Source organism: Uloborus diversus, chromosome 2 (assembly GCF_026930045.1).
Source record: "Uloborus diversus isolate 005 chromosome 2, Udiv.v.3.1, whole genome shotgun sequence".
NCBI classification, from domain to species: Eukaryota; Metazoa; Arthropoda; class Arachnida; order Araneae; family Uloboridae; genus Uloborus; species Uloborus diversus.
In genome coordinates, this window is record NC_072732.1 from 58,169,500 (window position 1) to 58,182,354 (window position 12,855).

Sequence of the window (12,855 nt, forward strand, 5' to 3'; positions counted from 1 at the left end):
CGGTAACTTACTGAAAATACTTATTACTAAAGTCACAGCTACCCCATCAGTATAGAAGGACAACCAAGCATTAAAATATATATATGTATTGAAAGTCTGTAATTCTTCAAACTCTGGCATGACACTATGAAGCTAAGGCACATGGCTTTCTCAAGCAGTTAATTCCAGAATTTCTTAATGCAGTCAGTTTCTGATGGTTGTTACTTTCTGTCTATTATCTCAGGGACAAGGCATCAGTTTTTTGTTTCTTCCCCATTTTTCTCTGTCCTTCCTTCTTCCTCACAGTTTTAAGCAAACTTAATTTTGCAAAGATACCTTTATCTTTTTTTTTTCCTTTCTTATGCATCTATTTTAGTTTTTCTTCCACTTCTCTCTCCAATCATTTCATGACTCAACAGTGTTGCAATGCAAAAGCTTGAGTGACTCTATGTGATAGCAGTTGAAATAAGGGCTGCAGAGTCAGACTGATTTTAGAGTAAAGGAATCAGAGTTGGAAGTCAATGGCTCCAAAATTCCCGGAGTCTGTCCTTTTCCCACCAACTCTGAAACCCTTGTTCAAATAAAGGAATGAGAAAGTTAATTATAAGATGTTTAGCTTGGGGAAAAAAAAAATTGTAATTATTTTCAAAAAATCATTAGATAAATAGCTCAAACTATGTTAAAGCCACTAATGTGAGGTAAGAAATTATTTATTGTGAAAAGATTGTTGTGTAATGCTGTATCATTTAAAAAATTATTTACATGTTTGATTTCATCTCTTTCAGTCTTCCTTCATTTGCTGCCCTAAGTAATTTGAACAGTACGACACTTCCTGCTAATTTTGTATTAAAACTGCCGAAACCAATTCCAATTGCTACTAGTTTAGTGAAGAAAATACAAAATGTAACAAGTGCAAGTACGTTTTTTCTTTTATTTTGTTTTAAAATCCATAAGATATTGTTGTAATTTTTCTGTTCTTTCTGAATTGTAAACAATTACAATAAATACATTAGTTTGCAACTTTGCCCTATCCCCTTATGAATAACTTCAGACTTCAAGCTTTTAAAATTACTGCCAACTTACCAAACTGCAAACTTTGTTTAGTTGTTCCAGTAATGTGTAGTAAAAATGAAAAAAAAAACATGTGTAGTTTCAAGTGTTTATCTGTAGTCTTCTTTCCAGCATGTTTTTTTTTTTTTTTTTTTTTTTTTTGCCCACACCCTTATCCCTCTACCGCCATGAGAGAGAAGGGAGAATTACAGCTATCATATGCCTTAACTATGAAGTTGAATGATAGTACATAAAACAATATTGCAGAGAAATAAAATTTTATTTATTTTTTAAATTATTAATAGAAAATTGTTATTTTGCAGTCAGTCGCTTTTTCGAACTACAAATCAAGCTGAAATAGCAAAAAAAAAAAAAAAAAACTGCAAATTCAAGAAAAATATGTAAACAATATATATATATATATATATATATATTATGAGGATAAAAAATGAGCTAATCTAAGGTAGTACATGTTGAAATAACTTTCAACTGTGAAACTACTGAAATAAGTACAACATAGAAGCGGATTGAAATTTCAAGCATTAGAAACAAATTTACACAAAGTAATTCAAAGTATACAAAGTAATTCATTATTGACCTTGACATGTTTCCAAAAAAAATTTTTCTTCTCCATTAATTATTAAAACTAAGAAAAACGAAACTAATCATCGGTAGCATGCATTGAAATAGCTGCTAATAGTCTAAAATATTAAAATATTTACAAGATGCAAAAAGATTGAAATCTTGTACACAGGAAGCAATTTTCCGCCATTTACGAATGCATAGTTTTTGCTTTGAGATGCGTATCAAGCGTGATGAATAAATAGTTTCTATGCCAAATGCTCAATAATTGGCTGCCCTGCATATGTGTAAGTTATTTGAAAATTATTTCTCTTATGTTTTTCATTAAAAATTTGCTTAAAAGCTTTACTTTTTAATTTAAAATCTTCTAAATTTCTTTATTTATTTATTTGGCTTTCTTTTCAGAACTAACTGATTATGCTGATTTATCTTCAGCTCAGCCTTTACTCAATGTTATTATCAATGATGCATCAAATGGTAAAATCACTGCCGCAGATCAAGGATTATGTGTGGTAAGATATTTTTAATGAATAGTTTTTCTTATAATTACACGTGAGAAACATCATTGTAATGAAATTATCCACTATTTCAAGAGAAGTGTCATAATTAAATTGATCTAAAGTTTATGCAAATTCGATGCTAATTTTAGTTCTTAGAATTTAGTGGTCATTTTTCACGAAACAGTTTTACCAATAGTGATTGTTCAGTGACCGTATTAAAATCTTTGAAAAAAATCAAATGAACCTAAAAACATACATGTGTTTTTTCTGCCAATTGGTAAAAGTCCTCTTAATTTCAGCTTTTATGGATGTTCCATTTTTTAAATTTTGAGAAAAAAATACAGGAAATAATAAAAATCCCACACTTGGCTTTGCTCAACATGGTTTATATTTTCCACTCTTAGTAAGTAATGTAGTAATAATAAGTAATATATAAAACTAATAGCAGATGTTAAGAAATTGTTGTAAAATTATGTAAGCCTACTGTTCCAAGTGCAAGTAAAGGATACAGACATGATAAGAAAAGTTGTGATAAGTAATTCAGGATGTTCAAAATGGATATTTCGGTTGTCCATACGTTTGAAGGTACCTATGCATATAGGGATGCCAAAGAATTAGAATGGCATTCTTGTTAATTTGTTTTAATTTTTTTTATCTTATATATTTTTAATACGACTAATTACTGTTTGATCTCATGGTGAACTACTGTGATAGAGCAGTCAATTACTGAACATTTGAAACTTGTATTTTTATTTACATTTTGTATGAAAACCATTTTTATTTTACTAATTGTTGCATTTCAGACATTGCCAGATCAACATCACTGTTATTTTTTGAATTCCAATCCTGGTTTGCAAGGAGTAATGATTTCTTCCATACCATTTACTCATCCAACTCATGTGCCTCAAATATTGGTATTTTTAAGGCAACAAATGCTTTTTAATACTGTTATTAGTAGTTGTGTTCGTCCAGGGAGTAAAAAAGGTGAATATATATATATATTTTTAAATCTTACTTTGACTTGATATTTTATAAATTTGTTTTCTTGCTCAGAAATAAATAAATTGTTATTTATTTTGAAATAATCATATAAAGAAGAAAAATACAGATACAAAATTCTTAGGATATTGTTACTGAGAAATTTTAGTTGAATTTTAAAACAAAGAATGTTTGGTACACGGTATTTTTGAATACATCTTTGATTAGAGACCATGAAAAATGAAGAACAAAACACTTTACTCTTTTTGTTAATACTAGGACATTTTGTCTAACTCTGTAATTATTGGATTTTGACGGATTTGTATGTTCATATGTTCATGTTTGACTTAAAATACTGGAATTCATTTGAAAGAGAATCAGGTCCTTTTTTCAGAAAATTCTGAACTCAGAATTTTCTTCTTTTTCCTTTTTTCAGAAAAATGACACTTCTTAAAGTTATTAACTCTAAAAATGGTCACTTCACAAAACATAACATACTTCACCTAAATACAATGTTTTATGGTCATTTGAGAAAAGGAAATATTCTTAACAAATTTCTGAAAAAGTGACTTCTGAATCGAAAACATGGAGGCTCACAACTTTAAGTAGCGATATCTCAGTTTGAGTTTGACTGCAAAAATCACTTTTGTCCTTAGCAAGGCAGTATAATAATCAGAGAGTAAATGAAAAACAAAGTTTTTGCAAAAGATTTTTAATATAAAGTGAGAATTATTTCCTGCTTTTTCATACTTGATTTGATTAATCACTAAATATTAGTTAGTTAAATAGTTATGTTATAAATCATTAATTAGTAAAATAAATATATTATAAATCTTATAAATTGCTATTGAATTACAAAAAAACGACCAGCATAAGATTTTCATGCTCTCTGTAAGTTTGTAGAGCCGGTCCTACGCATATATGTGTTTATATATTCTGATTGAAGATATAATGTTGCTTTTTTTTATTACTCATAATTAGATGCTGAATCACCTTTCATGTTTGAAGTGATGGCATATTCTACATCTCATATTCTTGTTTCATTTGAACATCCATTAGAAGAATCATTAGCAACAGGTTTGATATGAATATCAGTTTTTCTCCCTGTTTCTTTAATGTAAATTGAACTTTCATTAAAAATTAGTTTCTGCATTTCATATACTTGTTAACTAATGTATGTATAAGTTGTAAGTTCTTATAATTTCAATTTTTTAATTTTTTTTCTAGTTGATTTAGACTTGAAAGACATCACCAATGCTAAATGCAAAATCTATACACTAAGTAGTGATGCAACCATGTGTACTGATGAATATGCAAGCAAAATTATGCAGAGGTACTGTTTTAACTTAATTTTCTTTCTTTTTTTTTTTTTTGACTCATTTTGTAAAATAAAAGCCTATAACTTATCTACGGCTTCACTTTGTTTACAAACTGAATCTTAAAATTATGAAATATATACAGTAAAACCCCTCCTAACGGACATCCTTCAAATGCGAACAGTTATTAATTCCTCGGCAGTAAGGCATTGAGCCTATAGTATAAGAAACCTCTCTTCTACGGACACCCTGAAATGCGTACAGATGGACAGAGACACTATTTTTGAAGCCATTTCTATGGAACTTTCCTTTTTTGCGGACAACTGAATTCGGGAGTTAAAAAAAAAATGATTTCAAGAATAAAATGATTAAACATTGGGAAGTTTGTTACATTTATAAAGTTGATGAAACTCTCTTGTTTTATCAAGCTCTGCAGGATAAAATTTTGTCTTAATAGGCAGAAAGCTGCTGTGAGAAATTTTCCAGAGACGCATTAAGTTTTCTTTAGAGCCAGCATGGATAGAATGAAATTGAAACCTTTTGCCATCTGGAAAGCAGCCAGTCACCAGTGTTCTAAAGGGCTGAATTTAAAGTATTTACCAGCTGACGTGTACTCAAATTAAAAAGCCTGGATGACAACTAGTGAACCAGTATTATGTCAGATTGACTTGTGTCTTTGGATGAACAAGTTTTTGAGAGGGAGGAAGACATGTTGTTGTCATGGACAATGCGACTTGCAGTCAGCTAAATTTAAAGTTTGACCAATACTACAAAAAGTGCTAAAACTAATAGCAAATTGCTCAAAACTGCTTATTTTTTAGATGCAATCAGCAGAGTAAGCCCGCTTGGAGGAGAGAAACAACTGAAACAGTAGCAAGATACTTTTTTTCCGTTGGATTCAAAAAAGGATGCGTCAAAGTAGAATTTTGTGACAATGACAAATCCTAAAGTTTGCATTAGTTAGTGCATCAAGCAGGTTTCCGAAATATGAATAGATACAAAGTAACCTTTTAATATAGCTTTGATTATTGTTATTTAAAAAAGTAATAAATTAAAAAGTTTTGCAGATGCATAATTGCATGCTATGAAGATATTCAATTGCTCTCAGTAAAAAATAAGTAAATTAAATAAAATTATAAAACTCCTGTCCTGCAGACACCTTTCTTTTACGGAAAAAATGTAAGTCCTGTTATTGTGTCCCCCAGAGAAGTGTTATTGTGTATATATATATATATATATATATATATATATATATATATATATATATATATATATATTCAATCAAATCTCAATAACTTGAAGTCCCAAGGAACAAGCTAAAACCTTTGAGTTATTGCTAGTTCTAGTTATTGGAAGCTACTGCAGCGCATGAAAGACCCAATGCGAACTTTAAGATAGAAGAATATTCGAGTTATAAGGTTTCAAGTTATCACCAGTTGACTTTGAATATGCAGTTGGCTGTATGTTTAACGACTTTCAAAGGACCACAAAAAATTGTCCTTAAGTAGAAAACATCCTTAAATAGAATGTTTTTAACACTACAGTGGACCATCTGGGACCGTGAAAAGCCGTCGTTAAATAGAGAAAGTCGTTAAAGAGAGAACCAACTGTATATACATATATATATAGAGAGAGAGAGATTACCACTAAAGCTAAAAAAAGGGGGTTAAAATGCACATTACATTTCTGCATTCTCAAAATACAAAAGATTTATATACCAGTATGAAAGAGTTATAAAAAATATTTAAGTTCAAATAATTACCATGTGATTCCAAGTGTAATCAATCTTTAGATTACTTTTAATAGTAAGCATAATTTTTGTGTTTTATTTCTTTAATTGCAATAATATTTTAAAGCGCTTGATTATTTATAGTACCAAGCACCAAGTTTGGGATCCTAAAGTTCAGCACCATTTCAAAAACTCTCTTTTTTTATATTAGTTCTGAAAAATATTAATCAACAAACAGTTTACTCTAAATTCTTGTTAATATTTGAGTTCTGGCATAGCAATTGGTTTCATTTTTCTTAAAAAGTTAATTACATTTTTACCTTACAGAGCTGTTAATAGATATTTCATATTGTTAACCAGTAAATGAAAGTATAAAATGTAAACACTTTTATTTATGTTTTCAAGATGCAGCATACACTTGTACACTTGCTTTCTCTAATGGAATTTTCAACAATCTTATGAATCAATTTTGAAGATTGCATTTTTTTTTTCCTGTAGAATTTTAAAAGAATTTCCTCTTCATCAAATCAGAATTTGCTTTGACAAATTTATGTTTTCATCGCATTTGGCGCAATGGCGAATGCCTAGCGCAGCCCATGCCTTAAATCCTTACAAGTCTGTTTTTCAAATTTCATTCCATTTTTCTCAAGGGAAAAATTGTTCAATTTGTTTCTACTTTGATGATAAATGGTGCCCAGCAGCTCAGCCACTCTGGGATCATAATAAACGCCACCCATTATGTACAAATGGCTTGTGTTTTTGTGACTTCACTACTTTTTTTTTTTTTAATATGCAAATCTATTTGCTTTTTCATGAGATTGTTGTACCTATTTCCTTGCTCTAATTGAACAAGCTTTATTAAGGGATAAATAATGATTTGTTAACATCTAATGTATCTGCAAGCTTCAAGTGGCGTGGTTCACATCTATTTTGTGTGTTGATATTGTTGTTGCAAAACGGTGAACAACCATGTGGTTATAATTAATTTTTGTGAATGATGTGTTGTAATTTAAAATATTTGTGTTTTCAGCTATGAATTGCTTGTTAACTATTGTTAAGGTGTGTGTGTCTGTATTGATGCTTCTCTAAATTGACCGTTTTTGGTCATATTAATTTGGTACTTTTGATCATGTTCTAAAATTCTGAAGTCTGATATAGTGCCAGTCCTAAGCATGCCAAGTTTGGGGTTTGGTACAGTAGTTTTCTTTTTTGATTGAAAATGTTGAAAAATAATTAAAGGAAAACTTTAAAATTGCAATGGCTGCTACCAAATTTTCTTACTGAAAGAAAAAAAAAGTGTTGTTCAATCTTATCATTCTTGTGTCCTTTAAATGCTGCCCAGTATTTTAAAATTAACACAATCATATTTTTAAACTATGTGTTTTCCTTTAATTGCTGATTTTTAAATTATTAACGTCTTTTGAAACATGTTTTAGGTGTTTATCAATACCAATCACTATGAGAGCTGTCATACGGAAAGCTCAAGGTCAGCAACAACTGCTTCGGTCCTCAAATCAATCAGATATGTACTGTGCCACAGTGTCAAATAGTGGACCAGTTTCTTACCTTTCCCATATTCCAAACTATGGCAACAGTTTAACTAATGGCTCATCTTTTACTGGTGGAGATTTTTCCAATCTGGCATCCAGAATGTGCAACAAACCCAGTGACGGAAATGACTTGGGGAGCTTTGCTAAAAATATCTCAAATAGCCAAAATTCTGATAATCCAAGCTTTAATCATTCAAATTCTTCGGTTTTAAATTCAGATAATTCAAATATGGAGGGTGATGTCACTTCTTCAAGTAATTCTGGAAATCGAGATGGTTTTTTAGAGAGGACAAAAAACTCTCATGGACTGGATGTGCAAAATGGAAATTCAAGTGCATCTAATCAGTACCAACAGAAAAGGCATGCTAACACTATGTTGATGAATATGCTAAGTGATGTACCATCTGCTAATCCATCCAGCACTTCTTTTCCTTTTCTTGGACAAAATGACAATTCCTCTATTGGAAGTAAATCTCGTAAAAGAAAAAGAAAAGATAATCGTGGTTCCGGGAGTTCTACTGGCAGATCCCCCAAGCGTAAATTAAGTGAAGATGATTGCGGAATTGATCGGTCTACCCCTGACCTTGAAATGCGTGATAGTCCATTGGGGTTTGATGCCAGCAGTTTACCAGCATCATTTCCTTCATCCACAGATCAACATTTAAACCGAAATTGCAACTCTATTGATTTTCTCAAAACAGAGCCACCTTCACCGAGTTTTCCTCAGAGGTCTGCTAGTACTGATAGCTATTTAATGCATGAAGATTTTCAGTCCCGCCAAGTTTTAAACATCAGTGATTCAAGCCGCATGAGTGAAGGTGGTATTCCTAATAGTACTGAACATTTCAGGAATTTATCACAAGCAAAAAATCAATATTTTGGGTCAGATAATGTAATTGAATTCAACAAGGGTTTTTTATCTAATGCTGACCCCAATTACGGGGATCCAGGGAATAGTGATGTTGACATTGATGATGATAGTTCTTTCATTGAAAGTAATCAGCCTATTTCTCATTCTTCAAAATTTTCATCTGGAGAAAAGCCTGCGAAGAAGAAGAAATCAAAAGAACGGAATGAATTGATATCTGAAAGCAATGATTTGATTTCTTCAAAAAACTTAGATAACAGCAGTGATGAAAGCAGCATTGGTGATGTGTCACAAAAATCTTTTAGTGAAACAGAAAACAGCCAGTCTGAAGATTCATCTGCCACAATATCCAAGTCAAGTTCTGCTCATTCATCCCAGCCAATATTTATTAGTACTAGTTTAAAAATAGCAAAGTCAGGAGACGGCCATAAAATATCTAAAAGTGAATTAAAAATTAAACAAAAGGAAGGCAAGAAAACATCTAGCTCTTCAGAGAGTTCTGAAGGCTCTGGCAAAAGAAAAAGTGATGCCAAAAAGGAAAGGAAACGCAGAAAAGCAGAAAATGCTGATAACGTATCAGGTCGCTCTCCTGTTCGTTCAATACATTTAAATATTGATTCCTCTTTGATGCCCCCACCTTCATCCAGTTCAGAAACAAACCCTTTAGTTTCATCTTCAGACACCCAACCAATTAGGCCGATTACTCTCAATGTGAAAGCATCGCCAATTGTGACATCAAACTCCAATTTTCAATCAAAATCTCCTGTGCACAAAAAGAGCAGCTCTGTTAGCAATGTTGGAAGCAGTTTTTCCAAGTCAGGTAATTCGAAAAATAGCTCATCTGAAAAGGGTGTTAAACCTTCACCACCAAGGTCATCTCATGTCAGTTCTATAAAAGTTAATAGCTCTGATTCAGATTCAAAGAGAGGGAGTAGTTCAACTACAGTAAAGATTCAAAGTAAGCATAAACAAAGCTCTAGCAGCAAAACTAATTCAAGCGGTAGTGGTTCAGTGCATTCAAGTGGACGCTCCTCTCCCAGTAAAGCTAAGTCTGCAACATTAAAGCTAAAAAATTTTACTTTGCCCTCCTCAATAACTCTCACACCAATAGTTTCTAAGGCAACTATATCATCTCCTACTTCAACCCATATGTCAATAGTAACAGCATCCGATCCACTGATAATGCAAGCTGCAATATTGAATCCTGGCTCTCCCGGAAAAAATAGCTCAAATAGTTCTAAAGCAAACAAATCTGCTTTACGCTCACGTAAAAGTTCTCTAAGTGCTGTCATAGACAAACTACGAGTAACAGCCACTAATGCCCAGCATATATTACCAGATGGTATGGATAACCCAAAGTATGATAATGCACGCTCTGAAAGTATCACTGACAGAAAAGAATCAAAGTTGGACAGAAAAGACAACAATAAAGAATCTCGAGATGGTATATCTGTCTCAAAAAGTAGTGAAAGCAAATCAAAATTTTCAAGTTCAGATCAATTTACTGTAAAACAAAGTTCTCAAGGCATCAAATTGACAGTCACAAAAACTAGATCTAGTGAAGGTAGTTCAAAAAGTAAATCAAAACAATCTACTAAAAGTTCTTCAGTGTCCTCCAGTAGTGTTGGAAAAGCAACTAATTCATCTGGTAATGTTTCGAAAAGTGGTCCTGTGACTGCTGCATCCAAAAAAGTGTATTCATCTTCATCAGGTGTAAATCTTTCCACAAAACTAACTAATGTTGGGGGCAATCAAACAAAATCCAATATTTCTCCATCGCATAAGATTTCATCACCATCTAGCTTATCATCATCATTATCACCCAGAACTAGTAGCTCAGCAAATAATCTTTCAAAGTCTGTATCAAAGCATGTTTCATCTTCGCAAAATAAAGTGAGTGCATCTGGAGTTAAAGCTCTTGAAAAGGGGGACAAAAAGCCGGTTTTGCTAACAGATCCAAAAGTAATATGCAATGAAATAAAAGATAAAGTTTCTACAAGCAGTGTGAATATTGCTACAAGCCTTATGCTTCCTCCGCCTTTAAGTAACAAATCTGTAAGTGATATGTCTCGATCTTCTAGTGGAAGCACGCCTAAACGAATTGATGAAGGTTCTAGTCAGTCACCAAGGCACACACCTACACGTGAAACTTCGGCAGATGAATCTGATGGTGAAAGGGCTTTTCGAATACTTTTAAATCAGCAAAAAAGTGATTCTTCTAATGGATCAGAACCAAATATTTTGCCATCAAAATCGTGTAATTTTTTATCATCAGCTGTGGATTATTCTAAAATTGATGTGTTGAAAAAATCTGAATCTGAGGATAAATCCCAGTGGGTTTCTAGTAGTAGTGATGTAAAATCATCAAATCTTCAACGATCATCCATGAAAATGAATCCAGATCAGATTATGGATGAATCTTCTTGTTTAGGAATGAATGAAGTGGATTGCAAACCGTCAACTTGCAATCAACTTCTTTCACAAATTGAGGTTTCTTCTTCAAGTAAACATGATACCTTGAATACCAATGTTGTTTCATCATCAGAAGAAATCACTAAAACAGCCTTGCCTGTGTCTAAATCTGTCAAACAGTTGAAACGACCAAATGGACCAAATGATAAAGATAGCAGTCCTGAAGACTGTCTGGTGATTGATTATCCAGATGATAATTCAAGACACCAAATATCTTCAGAAGAGAAGTGGTCTAGTCCATGCGTAGATTCTAGTATCGTTTTAAATGCCTTGGATGAAAAAATTGACAAGTCTGAAATGTCCCCTAGTACTTTTGCTGTTAATCATCCATCTTTAACAAAGTCACCTGCACAAGTTATGACTCCAAATCATTCATTACCAATACCATTGTCTTTGATAGATGATGAACTAATGAATGAAGCTGTGATGCCTATTGAAAAGTAAAATTCAGTTCACAAATCAGTCATTATCCATTAATGCTGTGTGAAACAGTTTTCAGGTGCCTGTATTTAAGTGCATTTACTAATTCATCTTGTTACTTATTGTACAAAGTTAAATATAGATATTTATTTTTTAATTGCTTAAGAAAATTTTGTCTCCCTTAGCTTGTTATTTTGCTCAAATTTTATATCATGTGAGTTAATAACAATGATGAATAAACAGTGGTATACAGCATGAAATAGAAATAAGGGATATTTATGATTTACTTATCTATTTTAAGAAAAAAGTTCCACTCCTTTTCATAAGTAAAATATAGGTTGATCTTCTTCTGGTGATACAATGTAGTATCTTTAAAAAATCAGTAGATTTGAATTGTTTAATCATAAGGTTCTATTTCTTTCTTTTTTTTTTAAAGTTTATAAAAAAAACATGAAGCATTTAATCAAAAAAAAAAACAATTAAATGCTAGATTTTTCAACAAATTCATCTCAAGTAGTTTTCTTGAAATATTTTAAATTTGTTCAAAGAATTGGTTAGCTTTAATGTAAATAAAGTGCAAATTTGCTTTGAAAACAAATTGAAGCATATACTTGGGAGAGACTTCATTGAACCTTTTCTTTGGCCAAAAAAAAAAAAAAAAAAAAAAATAGTGCTCTATTTTTCTTTCATGTAAAAGGTGTTCAGTGGTACTCTTAACTTCATGAATGCAATTTTCCTATCAAGTTTGTGTTGCATTTATGTTGAAATTGGGATTAATGGAATCTATGTAAAAGTAATGTTGACTATAATTTTGTCTACAGGAAAGTAATGTTGAATCTAAGTTATGGCTTAAATATACATGATATTTGTAAAGTTTAGCACTGATAAAAAAAATATATTAAAAAAATAATACTTTTAAGTTTTTACATTATTTTTTTTTCAATTTGGATCCTTATCTCATGATATTTTTACCAAAGTGCTGATACACAAACAGTGTGGTCAAGTTTTTCTTGAAATATTTTACATTTGTAGCTGGTTCCACCTTTTGTAGTTCTGGGACCATCTAAAGAACATTGACTGTTGTTCCAGGTCTTACATGTGTTTTGTTACTCAAGATATCACACCCATTGTTCTTTCTGTCAATAGCCTCGTTTATATGGGCCCTTTCTACCCGGGGAAAAACCTGCTTTTAATCACATTCCAGTTATATTCCCGGGTAAATGTGGATCTTTCTTCCTCCTGCTATCGATTGGAATAAGTGCAGGGTTTTTATCCAGAATACGAGTCCAGAAAACGAGTTTGTTTACTAGCTGGGTATAGCAGCTAAGGATGCTTGGTAAAACCGCTTTTTCTAGGATACATAGTGCAAGCTCTTTTTGCATGTGAACGATGTATTTTTTTTTTCGGAGTT

The 12,855-nt window shown here is 31.8% G+C and overlaps 1 protein-coding gene across 1 annotated transcript in view; it reads left to right on the top strand.

Moving 5' to 3' along the window:
* Positions 1–11,753, top strand: part of LOC129217065 (mediator of RNA polymerase II transcription subunit 1-like) — a 33,487-nt gene extending 21,734 nt beyond the window's left edge. The window contains exons 12-17 of the mRNA XM_054851309.1: positions 765–895; positions 2,017–2,123; positions 2,915–3,095; positions 4,071–4,166; positions 4,317–4,422; positions 7,571–11,753. Of these exons, the coding sequence (XP_054707284.1) occupies positions 765–895; positions 2,017–2,123; positions 2,915–3,095; positions 4,071–4,166; positions 4,317–4,422; positions 7,571–11,468 (4,519 nt within the window). The 3' untranslated portion in view covers positions 11,469–11,753. The remainder of the gene's footprint in view (positions 1–764; positions 896–2,016; positions 2,124–2,914; positions 3,096–4,070; positions 4,167–4,316; positions 4,423–7,570) is intronic.
* The last annotated feature ends 1,102 nt before the right edge of the window (positions 11,754–12,855 follow it).